Below are 14,772 nucleotides of genomic sequence, written 5' to 3'. Positions count from 1 at the left end.
CTAAAGTCACAGTCAGACATGCAAATGAACAAGAAGGCAAATAGCCACCAATGTTATTTAGAGCATAAACGAGTTCTGAAATTTGAGCATAGTCCCTTCAATAAAAAGCTTGCCATTGTGGGAACTTGATAAAACTTTCTTTTCCTCTCCCTCCCTCACCTACTTTCTTTCCTTCTCCCGGCTAATTTCACTCAGCATAATGTCTTTAAAGTGCATCCATGTTGTAACATATGTCAGAATTTCCTTCCTTTAAAGGTTGAGTAATATTTCATTGTTACAGTTGCAATTTTTAAAAATGTCACTTTTAGAAATAGAAAGATGCATGAAAAGATGAGTAAGGAGCTCATGAATTCTCTCAGGAGCCACCACTCTTCCTCTTCCCGGGAGCGGCCTGAGGTGACCTCCAGAGATGGTTCGCTACTGGCTGGACCCAGAAAACCCTATAAAATCATGCAAGTTGAGAGGTTCAAATCTTTGTGTTCACTTTAAGAACATGCGTGAAAGTGCCCAGGCCATCAAGGGTATGCATATCTGAAAAGCCATCAAGTATCTGAAAGATGTCACTTTGCAGAAGCAATGTGTGCCATTCCATCACTACAATGGTGGAGTTGGTAGGTGTTCACAGGCCAAACAGTGGGGCTGGACACAGGGTCGGTGGCCCAAGAAGAGTGCTGAATTTTTACTGCACATGCTTAAAAATGCAGAGAGTAATGCTGAGCTTAAGGGTTTAGATATAGATTCTATGGTCACTGAGCACATCCAGGTGAACAAGGCCCCCAAGATGTGACATAGAACCTACAGGGCTCATGGCCGGATCCACTCACACATGAGCTCTCCCTGCCACATCGAGATGATTCTTACTGAAAAAGAGCAGATTGTTCTTAAACCAGAAGAGGAGGTTGCACAGAAGAAAAAGATACCCCAGAAGAAACTGAAGAGAAAAAAAACTTATGGCCCAGGAGTAAATTCTGCATAGAATAAATACAAATAATAAAAAAAAAAGATAAGGACAGAGAAATTAAATAATATAAGCAATAAAGTAGACTAATAAAATTATATTACATCGGTATCCTACCAGAGTATGCATTTTTATGACTATAAAATGTGCAAAAATTGATGATATATTTGACTACAAAAAAATCCTTAAAACTCAGGTAGAGTACTCACAGACTACAAGAATATTACAAATAAATAACAAACTAATGACTAAAATTATCTTAATATTTTGGAAGTTAAGAAACACTTTCCTAAATAACCTCTGAATCAAAGAAATTTTATTTTTTTAAAGATTTTATTTATTTATTAATGAGAAGCACACAGAGAGAGAGAGAGAGAGAGGCAGAGCCATAGGCAGAGGAAGAAGCAGGCTCCATGCAGGTTGCCTGATGTGGGACTGCATCCCAGCATCCTAGAATCATGCCCTGAGCTGAAGGAAGACACTCAACTGCTGAGCCACCCAGGCGTCCCTCAAAGAAATTTTAAAATGACATTACATGCTATCTAGAAAGCATGGGAAAAAGAATAATTTACATTAAATATTTTATATTAACAGCTTAATTATATTCAGAGGAAAATGCACAACCTCAAGTTCCTTGATGTTTGAAGAAAATTGAAAATGTAATTTAAACTCATTATTATGGCCTAAATTATATCTACCCAAAATTCGTATGTTGTAGTCCAAACCCCAGTTCTTCAGAATGTGACTATATTTGGAGACAGAGCCTTTAAAGAAGTAACTAGGGTCCACTGAAGTCCTATGAGTGGGCTCTAATCCAGTATAACTGGTGTCCTTTTAAGAAGAAATTTGGACATACAAAGAGATACAAGGGAGCCATGCGCTTGGAAAAAGATTGAACAAATCAAACCTGTTAACATCTTGACCTTGGATTTCTAGCCTCCAGAATGGAGAAAGTGAGAAAGTACATTTCTGCTGGTTAAGCCTCTCACTGTATGGTATTTTGTTATAGCAGCCCTAGGAAATTAACATATTCATCTAAATAATTAGTAAAATAAAAACAAAATAAATCAAAGGAAGTATGCAGTAGGGATTTAAAAAGACAAAGTATAAAACTGATAAAATAGAAAAATAAAAATAGAAAAAGGAAAAAAATGATGTTATGAGAATGGTAATAAAATCAGTAAATTGTTACTGGAATAGAAAAAAATGATATAGAGAGAAATATGTAAGATTAAGAATAGGCTCATAATCATGAATATAAAAGATGAAAAATAATTATAAGAATATACATTGGGGGGCAGCCCGGCTAGCTCAGCGGTTTAACGCCGCCTTCAGCCCAGGGCCTGATCCTGGAGACCCGGAATTAAGTCCCACCTCAGGAGGGAAGGAAGGAGGAAGGAAGGAGGAAGGAAGGGAAGAAAGAAGGAGGGAAAGAAGAGAAGAAGGAAAGAAGGAAGGAAGGAGGAAGGAAGGGAAGAAGGAAGGAGGGAAAGAAGGAAGGAAGGAGGAAAGAAAGAAGGAGGGAGGAAAGGATGAACCTAGTTCTAATTGAGTTTATAGATTTACACATTTATGGAACCAACAGGAGGCTAGAAGAATAAACTGAACAATCCCAGGAGAAGTTAAGAGCCAAATCCAGAATGTGAGAAAATCAACAAATTCAATGACTTCGTTCTTTCAAATCTAATGGTAAGAATAAAAGGGGAAGGGATGAATCATAGATGAAAAGAAAATTGAGAAATAGAACAACAAAGTATGCTGCTGTATGGTCATTTTTCGATCCTGATCTGAACAAATGATAAAAAGTCATTTTTAATTTTTATTTATTTATTTTAAAAAATATTTTATTTATTTATTATTTATTCATGAGAGACACAGAGACAGCAGAGATATAGGCAGAGGCAGAAGCAGGCTCCTTGCAGGACTCCATCCCAGGACCCCGCGATCATGACCTGAGCCAAAGGCAGATGCTCAACCACTGAGCCACTCAGGCACCCCAAAAGTCATTTTTTAGATTAGTCAGGGGAACTTGACTATGGGTTGTGTGACCTGATTCCAAAGAATTTTTGTTAATTTTGTTAGTTGTAGAAATGGTATGTGACATTTAAAGTATCTTTATCTGTTAGATGTGAGTACTTAAGTGTGTGTGAGTGACATTACATAGTGTCTGAAATTTGATTTTAAATACTCCAGAACATGGGTGCCTGGCAGTTGGTAGAACATGTGACTCTTGATCTCGGGGTTGTAAGTTTGAGCCCACATTGAGTGTAGGGATTACTTACACATATATAAACAAACACTCCAGGAAGGGAAAAAAAAAGTGTCTACGTGTGGTGGAGGAAGCTATCTTGGTGAAATAAAATTGATGAAATGCTGAGTACGCTGGAGTTTGTAGACTGTCCTCACCACTTTTGTGTATATTTGAAAATATCTGTAATTAAAATTGAAAATAAAATTCTAAAATTCAGACTTTCACCTGAAGAAAAAATGTTTCTGCTCATAGTTTTGGTGTAAGTAGACATTGCCAGGGTTTGCCAACGTGGACATTTATCATTATTTAGAAATGTAGATCTTATACCTCTGACTGGCACAATCAGATATTTGGGAATTCCTTTTTTTTTTTTTTTTTTTTTTAAAGATACAAAGGTTAAGGACAACTTTATTGCTACCAGAGGCTTTTATCATCAGTACATGGTTCTGACTGCAATACCTTCCTCAGACTGCACAAGGAGCCCAGGATCCAGAAATTAGGAGAAATACAGGTAGGGTAATTTTCATCAAGAAAATACTAATAGCTTAACATAAATCTAGGGTACTGAATTCAGTTATTACATGTTACAGACCCAAATCATAGAGCTGTCCCAATATCTAGAGAGTCTCTCCTACTGATTATAAATGAGTGAAAACTGACCAGTTACCAAAAACAAAAGAAACCAAAACCATAATCATTTGATATTTCTTTGGTGAGCACCTGGATATATTAACTTTATCACAAATTCTTTTATACAAATGTCAAATATGCTTTCAACAAATCTAACAGTGCCCTAATTATAATTACATGCCACTTTTAAGTTCTAAATTAAGATAAAAATGAAAACAATAATTTTGTTTCTGAACTCCAGGAATTGGAATGAGACAAACACAAAATCAATGTGGTAATGCTAGTCCTTTTTCTATTCCCACCTCTCATTTACATGGGGCAATTTTGAAGAACCCTTTTTGGATCAATCTGAATCGTGGATTAAACATGGCTGCCAGACTGAAATAATTTATTCACTAAATTGCTAAATAGTAATTTTGAGGGTTTCCTAATCAGTGGAAGTCAGGCTATACAGATCAACATGCATAAAGTTCATTAAGTAGTCAATAAAGCAGCAAACAAAAACGAGGAAAATTAAATCAGGATGCTGGAGACAGGGTGTGTGCCAGCTATGAATTTTGGAACTTAAAAAAAAAACACTGAATATGAATTTTTGATATGGGTACAATCTCCATTACATTTTAGTAGAGAAAGGATGGAACTGACAAACACTACAAAAACATTTTTACTTGAAAAAAAAAATTGGATCTTCTGAATTTTACTTTTTTTTTTCTTTTGGTCTTTATATGCTTAAATAATGTTGATTATAATTTACCACAAAAGTAAATGTTTTTTTTTTTTTTTTCTGGCTCACTTCAAATCAGCCTGATAAGGTATATACCTTTATATAGCCTTTCCATGGTTCTCCATGTTCCCATTCTCAGAGTAGTCTACCTTAGTTTGCACTTAAAGGTAACACTTGAGGCTACATGACAGAAACTGGCTGCAAAGGTGGACAAGGGGAAGCATGTCCCTCTTGCCTTGATAAATCAGTGCCACATACTGAACCCACATTTTCTGAAGCATTATCTTCATTATAGAGCCGTTTGATTCCATCATAGAAGTCATCCACTTCCATTTCCTCTACTTTGCGTTTAGCAGAGGTATGCTTGCACCCACTGGCAGCTGGGAGATGATGGTAGAAGGCTGCTGCACCTCTGACTGGCACTTCTGGTTTGCTGTTGTCCTTGGAGAAATCTAAATCTGGGCCTGGGACAGAGGAGGGATGTAATCTGAACACTCCTTTGTCACAGGTCACCAGGGTGTGCTTGAGGGGACGGTAGACATAAACGGAATTTAGAGGCAGGGAAGACTGCAGAGAAGAAAGGTGATGTGCCACGAGCTCCCGACAGTGGATCAGCTGGGAGCTATCCATCTGTGCTTTCTGAAGCAGTTCAATTGTAAGAGGAAGCCAGTCAGGAATAAGTTTCTCCATTTCCAAACTAACAATGGCCAGAGCAAGCATGGATCCTTTGAATTGTAGAAGTTGGTTACAGGCCATACAGTGAAGGAGTTGTTTGGTAAGGACTGCCAAATGCTGAGATGGGCTCAGTTTGGGTAAACTGAAAAGTAACTGAGGCCTAGTTGACACTGCAATGGCATGAAAAATGTGAAGAAAATCCAATGGTGTAGCTGTGTGAAGATTCCAATTCAACTTATCCAGAATAATTCTCTCCATCCTTAGAATTTCAGATGAAGAACATCCACAGAAACTGTCTCTTGCCAACACCTTCAGTACTGGAATTCTCTCATCCTCCTCAACAGTCTTGGCAGCTAGGAAAAGAACAGCTGATCGCAATACAACTCAGGTATTTTGGGTGGGCCTTTACAGTGGCTAGAAACCTGTCCAAAAGACTGCTAGCCAGAGCAAATGTTTCTGGGTAAAGGTTGAATTGGTACTTGAGCTTGGCCAGCCACTGAATCACTTCATCTCTCTGGGATGGAGAAACATTCTGATTTGTAGGCATTTTTGGCACATTCACCTTCCACATCTGGGCTTCCCTAGAGATTGCCTTTTCCAAGAGGAAAGACAATCTCTGGTTTTCCAAAGGCCCTGGAAACTTCATGATATCCTTTGGATCTGCCTGCCTCCCAGCCTGATGTAGCTACCTTCTCCTCCTCTTCCTCCTCCTCCTCCTCCTCCCCGGCGGAGCTGTAGGCCTCACAGTACTGACGCGGGGTCATCCGGGGGCCCGTTACCACCCCATTTTCCTCAGCGCGCGGCGGCTGGGCGCGCGGGACGCGGACGGGACCGACTGAGGAGGGAGAAGAGGGGGAGCCGGGCCGGGCGTGAGGGTGCAGGCGATCGAGCGGGACGCACGGCTGCGGCCGGCGGGTCAGCGAACCAGCTCCATGACTGCCCCCGACCTGAGGCTGCCGCGGCCACCGCCGGCCCCGCTCCTCCAACCGCCGCCGCTAATGCCCGGGTGGGGAGGGGGGTTCCCTCTCGCCATAGGGCGGCGGGGGCCGGGGAGAGGCGGGGGGTGAGACCGGCTCTGCCCCTGCCCGGGAGAAGCGTCTCTGAGGGGAAATGGTGAAAAGGGGGGGGGGAGGGAAAAGGAAAAAAAAGGGGGAAAGGGGGGAAAATAAGAAAAAGCGAGACCGAGACGCCGCCGCGTCCGCTCGCGGGGAAGGCGGGGGGGCTATTTGGGAATTCCTAATTTTGCCTGCACCGTTACACATATTTTTCAAAAAAGACAAAGGAAATCAGAGTAAAAACAGATTTGGATGGGCACCTAGTTGGCTCAGTCAGGAGAACATGTGACTCTTGGCCTTGGGGTTGTGAGTTTGAGCCCCATGTTGGGTGTGGAGATTACTTAAGTAAATAAAACTTAAAAAAAATAAGATTTGGGGAAGATGTGGGAATATGTCTGAAAAGCCGAAAAGGAAAACAACAGCTTCTTGAGACACAACCTAACTTCACTGTAAGATATTTATTATATAAGAATGGTTGAGGCTTTCCAGTTTCCTGAGAAGAAATATAAGTCATCCAACTACCTGCCTATCCAAAAGGCAGTTTTGTAGGGAAAAAGGCACCATGAGTATTTTAAGGGATGCGTTCTCTCTACTGTACTAAATCCTACAAAGGGATGTCCTTAGTTACCTTTGAGTGAGGAGACTGTAAACGCTAAGCTGACATTTGTTAGGTATGACTGGCTCATCACACTCGCTCTGTACCTGTCCTGCCTGCTAGAGTGTTAGTGCCCTGAGAGTAGGGCCTGGCCTCGTAGTCATGACACAATCCCATCCCTTCTCCATGCCCGGAGCACCGTCAGTGCTCAATGAATGATATTTAACTGATTGAAAATCTTTTTTGTTATAAAATGATTTCTCAATCTTCCCCAATGTATGCTATATGATAAAAATTTGTTTTCATTGAGAAATGGCAAATAAAGGCTTCAGTTCCCCTGCAGATTAAATACTAAAAATCCCCATAACCGTTTTTTTGTTCTTATGGGACTACATGGGCTCAAAAGACATTTATAATGCCGACTAATGCTCGGGGAAGTTAGCCAAGAGCTCCCCCATCACCCAGGAGTTTCGAAACCTTGCGAACTTTCCTCCTGGTGTGTTTCAGAGTATTCAAGCTCAATCTGCACTGGGAATGTACTGGCTTACGTTGACATTTTTGTCTTTCCCTACCTCCTCCCAAGTAACACTGCAGTTTCTTTTCAGGGTCATCCACGATTCCAGCAGCCTTTTTGTGGAAGATAGCTCTACATGCTTTCCTCCGCTCTCACGGCTCTAATAAGAGACAATCCCCAGAGCACAGTACAGTTTCTCAGCAGGATAAAAGCTAGTTTCTATAAGGTAATATTTCTCTCTTGAGAAAGTATAGTTTGTAACTCTGGCACTATCAAATTTCCAGGTCATCTTTGCTTGCTGGGAAAAAGAATCCTTGCGAAGAGAAGTTGCTCCCTGGAGGGAGAAGAAGGCAACGATCTCCCCCAAAACTGACCCCTGCGTCCTGGAAGGATGGCTACAATGGGCCATGGGGAGGCCGCCGAGCTGTTGGGCAGAGGAGGTCTGGGGGACCACAGAAGGGAAGATCCCTTAAATGGAATGGCCTTCTGTAAAGCTCTCGCAGGCTGACCAATGCGGTCATCAACCGTGCTCTGATCATTTTTAAGTTGTTGAAGTGGCTCAGCGGATTAATAGGATATTGCCCTGGCTTTCTCAAATGCACGCACACAGAATTATTTAATGCCATTTTCAAGGGCAAAAAGGAAGAGATGTGATAGCCCTGCAAGTGAACAGAGAATAACGATATAACAACAGAGCCCCCATCACCACCACCAAACGGAGAGGAAGAGTGCTGTGTGGGAGAACGCAAGCCTTCCCATTGCACCGGACTTGCCCTCTCTCCATTTAAACTCCTGGCCAGCTCCTCTCTACTTTATGGGGCCCCTCACCTCAGAGCTGCTGAGGGGAGGTCCACTGCCCTCTAACACGAACCCAAAGGTACACATACCTGCTCATCTCACTGCATTTCTAGTTTCACCCCAGTCAGGAGAACACTGCCAGGCAACTTCTTTGTGACCTTTGGAGTTTACCTCCATTTTTCAAGAATCTAGATAGACCTAGTAAAGGGAGGGGGGAGGGGGGAAGAACCATTTGACGTAGAGTTGCACGCTGGGTAGCTGATTCAGGTTGAGGTTTGCAACACCGTTATTTGGTTCTATTGACCGAATGTCTTACCTGCTCTATTATCTGTTTTTTCAGATGTGAGCTGTTTTTGATTTTTAATTGCTCTTATTTACCAAATGTCTTACTCATTACACTATCTGGTTTTTCAGATGCGCCCTCTTTTTTATTTCACTGTGAAGAGTCTAGCCTAACAAAATTAGTAACTTGCTCAATAATCCAAGAATTGCCGAGCACCCCGTACAGGTTGAGTTGATAGATTTCGTAGCAGTGACTGGCACTTCTTTGTCTTAATCCTTATGATCAATGCTTTTCATAAGAACTAAAGAATTTGCCTTCAAAAGGAAATTTTAAATACTGACAATTTATTGATAAGAATCAAATATTTTGTTGCATCAAATGCCTTCAAGATTCAAAGGGACTGTTTCAGTGTCCTCCCATTATCTTCTAAAAACAAACAAGCAAACAAGTAAACCTTTGGAATCTTTTATAATTTAAAGGAGTTATATTAATGCTTAAATTTCTGAAAATACCCATGTAGATGAATATATACTGATATGTCTATGGGAGGAGGTAACAATGAAAAATCTTTCCAAAAAAGTGTAATGTCCATGATAGATTGAATGAATATATTTTATAATATTTTGGGTGTTTACTTTTTGTCATTCTTTTTTTTTTTTCACTCAAATACTGGGTGGAAAAATATTTTTTTTATATTTATACTGTTTTGAGAAGGTCTATGTTGCTTTACTGGGGCCAAACATATAATTAATTAGAATTCCATAATAATAATAATACAGTTCACTGTAAAGATTCCGATGTGCCATGGGACAAATCATGTCTAAAAAAATCATAAATGCACAGAGAGCATATGCCCATCCATTTGATTTCCTTCTAAGGATTTTACTTTCTTGGTGCACTATACTGTCTTTGGCCAACTACATTATCATTTGAGTTTTAATCAGTTCTCATAAACTCTCTTTACACACACACACACACACACACACACACGATATATACAATGAATTTATAGGTCTTTTAACCACTTGAACTCTCAGCCATTAGCTCTGTGTATTCAATTACCAAAAATTTCTTTTAGAGTTCCTTGTCTCAAAGGTATTTGTTCTTGCAGCTATATTCATTAAGAAATAGCTTCATAAAGGCAGATTAACCAGGTGAAGGTCCATGTGGTTATGTAACAGAGAGATAAAGCTATTCAAAGTTTTAAATTTTTTCCTTTGAAGGCTTCAGATCACCCAGGAGCCGACATGGAAAGACCCAAAATTTACATACCTTAGCATGTTCACAGTTAACTCACTTCAACACATACTCACTTGGGCTTGGTCCTCGGGTTCAAAGATGAACACCCCATGGTTCCTCTTGAAGAAGCTAACAACCTGAGAGAAATTGGTAAATAAGATAGCCAACTGTGTAACAGTATAATAACTCTGAAATTATCACTATGAATGAAAGAATCTGAGACTATATCAGAGCAAATGATCAATTCCTCCTGGAGAATGTGTGGAAAGGTCATAGACTCACTTTATTGGCTGCTTCCAAATATTCAGTTCTTCCTTTGGGTGGGACCCTAAGGGATTGTTTCCCATTTTGGTGCCAGGAATGAGTCTTCACAAGTACAACCCACTCCAAGACTCCTGGCAGATGATTAGCTCAAAAACGGACTCTTATTTTCCTTGGCTGTAGGGACTGGTTCAAGGAACCTAAACTGATGCACTCGGATGGAAACTCACAACTTTTGTTTGAAAATTCCACCCTTCCTTCCATTTTCTTTCCATCACAAGTCTCCTTTGCCCTTCCCTTTTTCTCTCAGACCTCTTGGTTTTGAGGGCCCTGTGGTTCCATTTGGTCTTCTCTTCTCTACCTACTTTGGCTTCCTTGCTGATTCATCCAGTTGTATGGCTTTAAGTCTTATCTGTATGCCAACAATTTTGAAATGTATCTTGCCAGTCTAGACTTCTCTCCCAAATGTAGATTCAGATCCCTCTGCTTAATTGACATCTTCACCTGGGTGTCCAATAGACTTCTAAAATTCCACATGTCTGAAACCTAAGACTGGATCTTCCTCCCCAGACCGGCTAAGCCAAAAATTTTGAAGACATTCTTGACTCTTCCATCATGTCTCACATCCTATCTGTCAGGAAATCCTGTTAGCTCTACATTCAGATTCTTTCCCGAATCTCACCATGTCTCATTACTTCCCCTACTACCACCCTGGTCCTGCCATATTATTTCTTGCCAAGATCAACAGACTCTTTTAAGTTTACTAACTGGTTTCCTAGATTCCATCCTCACTTCTCTGCAGTCTACTTTCAACACAGCAGCCACAGAGATCCTCTTAAACTTGAGTTGGATCATTTACTCTTTAACTCAAAGCCCTGCCGATGAAAAGCCCTTATAGTGGCACATGTGACTTGGCCCTCTGTTACTTCCATGATCTAATACTCAACTGCTAATCCCTTACTCACTCCACTTCAGCTATCTTGGCCTCCCGATGCTGTTTAAACATGCAGGGAATATTCCTGCTCAGGATCTTTGTGCTGGTTGTTTCTTATGCCTGGAACACTCTTCCCCAAGCCATCCACATGTCTCTCTTACATCTTCATGGCTTTTGCTCAAATGCCATTTTCTTGATGAAGGCTCCCTGATCACCTACACAAACTACTACACACACTTCCTGCACTCCCAATCATCCTCCACTCCACCTGCATTATGTTTTTATTTCTCCATAGGCTTTGTCATCATTTAACATGATATATGATTTATATATGTGTAAAATTTATGTATATAAAATATAAATATATAAGTATAAAATACATACATACATACATATATACACTTTTTAAAAATATGTACCTTCTCCTATTTGAATGCATGTTCCACAAGGGCAGGGACCTTCAATTAGTTTTGCTTACTGTCATATCACAAAAACAGAGAAAGTTCTTTTAAAAATCTATTTATTTATTGTAGAGAGACAGAGAGAGCATACATACAGGACCTTGAGATCATAACTTCAGCCGAAATCAAGAGGTGGACACTCAACCGACAGAGCCAGGCAGGCACCCCTGCTGAATACATATTTTTAAATAAATAAATAATATAGGGAAGTCACAAAGGGAAAGAACTGAGAGAATTGGATCCAAAGCCCTGATCAAACTATGCCTGAAGTCCATGCTGAACCTTTTTCAGTATCCTTTAGGCCACTACTGGATTTTACTTTTTAAGCCAGTTGAGTTCAGTTTTCTGATACTTACCCACAAAAGCAGCCTGAGAAATACAGATGGGAAGAGAAACTTCAGAGACCTCATATGAGGAGGACCTTAAAGGTGAAGAGGATTGGAATGTCTGGCTGGCTCAGTTGGTGGAGCATATGACTCTTGATCTCAGGGTTGTGAATTCAAGCCGCCCATTGGATTTCGAGATTATTTTTTAAAAAATCTTAAAAAGAAAATAGGTGAATAGACTCTCATACTCCTTCACAGCCATGACCCTGGAAAGAGTGGTCTGCACACCTTACACACCTTGCACACCTTGCACACCTTGTCTGCATTTCCTCCTCAACCACACTTAGTACTGTGGTGAAACTGCAGTCAGGCCACTGGGGATCTTTTGATTGGACATTTGTTCAACTCTTATCTTGCTGTCCTCTCTGTAGTTTGTCTATGCAGAGTTGGCCTCATACATCTCTCTATGTCATACCTTTTATTATACTACTTTCTCCTAGATTCCCCACTTTCTTTCTGGAAACTGCTTTACCCCTCCATGATAGAGGCTTGGCATCTTATAAAAGTTGGTGTTCTCCAGAGCTATTATCTGTGGACCATATCATCTCTTACTCTGCAGTCTCCCAGTGAGGGATCTCACCCATTCCCATGACTTCTGTGTGTGTAGATGATATGCTGCTCATTCCCAAATTTCTGGGTCCACCTTAGACCTCAGAATATCACACACACACACACACACACACACTTCCGTAGCCAAGCAGATGGTACCTCTTAGATCTCCTATAGAAATCTCAAGCTCAATAAATGGAATTCATTGATTGATTCTGAAGTAAAGTCCTACACCTGTATTCCCTGACTATTTGAATGGTTCCATTTGACTCTTCCTTTCCTCCCTACCACCCAACTTCCAGTTGATTCCGCAGCCATTTCTCCCTTAGATAAAAGCAGCCACTGCCTACCTGTGCTCCCAACCTCAAGGGCCATTCTCTGCCTCTCCCCTCCACAACCACCAATCCTTTCTGTAACTGGTGTTCATTACTGGGGACAGCACCCCACCTAGGGGGCATTTGGGAAAGGTGACCAGGGTGGGGGGTACTTTTTGTTATCTTGAAGATGGTGAGGCAGTGCAAGCATTTAATTATCAGGGTCCAGACAGGCTGCAGTACCTGGGGCAGCCACATGTCTCTTGAATGTCCTGCCAGACAGTCAATATTGTGCTGCCAAAGCAATTGACTGTTGAAATAATTTTCTTTTTATTTCTTCTTTATCTTATAATTAGGGCATTATGTTGATTTAAAAAAAATACTGCACGTAGATAGATTGTATCATCTATGAGTTTTATTTCAGCATAATGAACATGTTGACGTGAACTGTTTGCTATGAAAACATGGTACACCCACTCTGGAAAAGTGTGTGGAGGTTCCTCAAAGAGTTAAAAATAGAGCTGCCTTATGACCCAGCAATTGCCCTGCTGGGGATTTACCCCAAAGATACAGATGCAGTGAAAGACCGAGACACCTGCACCCCGATGTTTCTAGCAGCAATGTCCACAATAGCCAAACTGTGAAACGAGCCTCAGTGTCCATCGACAGATGAATGGATAAAGAAGCTGTGGTCTGTGTATACAATGGAATATTACTCAGCCATTAGAAATGACAAATACCCACCATTTGCTTCAACGTGGATGGAACTGGAGGGTATTATGCTGAGTAAAGTAAGTCAATCAGAGAAGGACAAACATTATATGGTTTCATTCATACGGGGAATATAAGAAATAGTGAAAAGAATTATAGGGTAAAGGAGAGAAAATGAGTAGGAAATATCAGAGAGGGTGACAGAACATGAGAAACTTCTAAGTCTGGGAAACGAAGAAGGGATAGTGGAAGGGGAGGTGGGTGGGGGGTTGGGGTGACTGGGTGACGGGCACTGAGGGGGGCACTTGACAGGATGAGCACTGGGTGTTATACTGTATGTTGGCAAACTGAACTCCAATAAAAAAAATATACAAAAAAAGAAAAAAACAAAAATGTGGCACTCTTCAGAAATAGTCCAGAACCACTGATCGATGCTACTGGCCACCAACTGGTAGCTCACATACCTAATGTAATCCATGTGTAAGCTTTGTTTGACACCAGTTAAATTTGATTTTAGATAAACAATAAATCATGTTTTATTATGTCTCAGGCAATAATTGGGATGTATTTTTACTCATTCATTGTTTATCTGAAATTCAAATTTAACAGTGTCCTATACTTCTGTTTGCTTAATCTTGCAACCTTAATTTGACTGGTATGTTTATTTTGTTTAATTTAAAATTGGCATACTTTTACAATAAAATTTTGATCTCAAGATTTCTTTGAAAACGCGGAGGTCTAGATTTGTCTCATACTCTTGCATGGCAACAGTCAGCTGGCCCTGAGTGGGGGCTGCACCCCTCAGTTGGGGCCTGCTTACCAGAGTTCACTTCAGCTCCTGCCCCATGTTCTTCCCCACTGAGGCAAGAAATCAAAGCATTGCCACTCATCAAAGTATTTACTGTTAGTAACTCTTAATGGCTAAGAGGAGAGTAAAAGTTTCCTTTTATTCATTTATTATATCTATTAAAAAATAAAACTAATGAAAAACAAAAAGATAAATTAAGAAGGTCACAATGTCTTCAAGAAAATGGGAGGAAATATATTTCTTTGAGGATATGAACAACTTTCTCATGTGTTTTCTTACTTTTGACCAGCTTTACACAAGTCTTGGAAATGTTTAGGTTTCTGGCATCTTCCCTAAACTATTTTCAAATTGATTTAACTAAAGCTGCAAATATGATTGTTGTTTCCTCCCTTAAGTACAGAAATCCCACAGTAGCTGTCCATTTTTTCCAAGTTATGAGTCCAAAATCCTTTCCAAGACCCGAAAGCCCCTTCCAGCCTCATCTGTCACTCCTCCCCCCTTATTCTCACTTTACCCATTTGAAAGTTTCAAATTATTTTCACATATTCACCAGTTCTCTCATTCCCTCTCGCACGTCTAGGAACATTCTTCAATCCCGAACTCAGGCATTACCTCCTGTGAAAAGC

The 14,772-nt window shown here is 40.5% G+C and overlaps 1 protein-coding gene and 1 pseudogene across 1 annotated transcript; one reads left to right on the top strand and one right to left on the bottom strand.

The window, feature by feature from the left end:
* Positions 1–233: 233 nt before the first annotated feature.
* Positions 234–976, top strand: LOC121492535 (annotated as a pseudogene).
* A 2,623-nt stretch (positions 977–3,599) lies between these two features.
* Positions 3,600–6,451, bottom strand: LOC121493258 (cyclin-I-like). Its single transcript, XM_041759024.1, is given in 3 exon segments — positions 3,600–5,601; positions 5,603–5,770; positions 5,928–6,451. Coding segments are annotated over 3 exon segments (1,101 nt in total). The 5' UTR covers positions 6,003–6,451; the 3' UTR covers positions 3,600–4,743.
* Between the last annotated feature and the right edge of the window lie 8,321 nt (positions 6,452–14,772).

The sequence above is a fragment of the Vulpes lagopus genome, chromosome 6 (genome assembly GCF_018345385.1).
Source record: "Vulpes lagopus strain Blue_001 chromosome 6, ASM1834538v1, whole genome shotgun sequence".
Lineage (NCBI taxonomy): Eukaryota > Metazoa > Chordata > Mammalia > Carnivora > Canidae > Vulpes > Vulpes lagopus.
The sequence above is the reverse complement of the archived record's forward strand: the minus strand, read 5'-3'. Positions and strand labels throughout refer to the sequence as shown.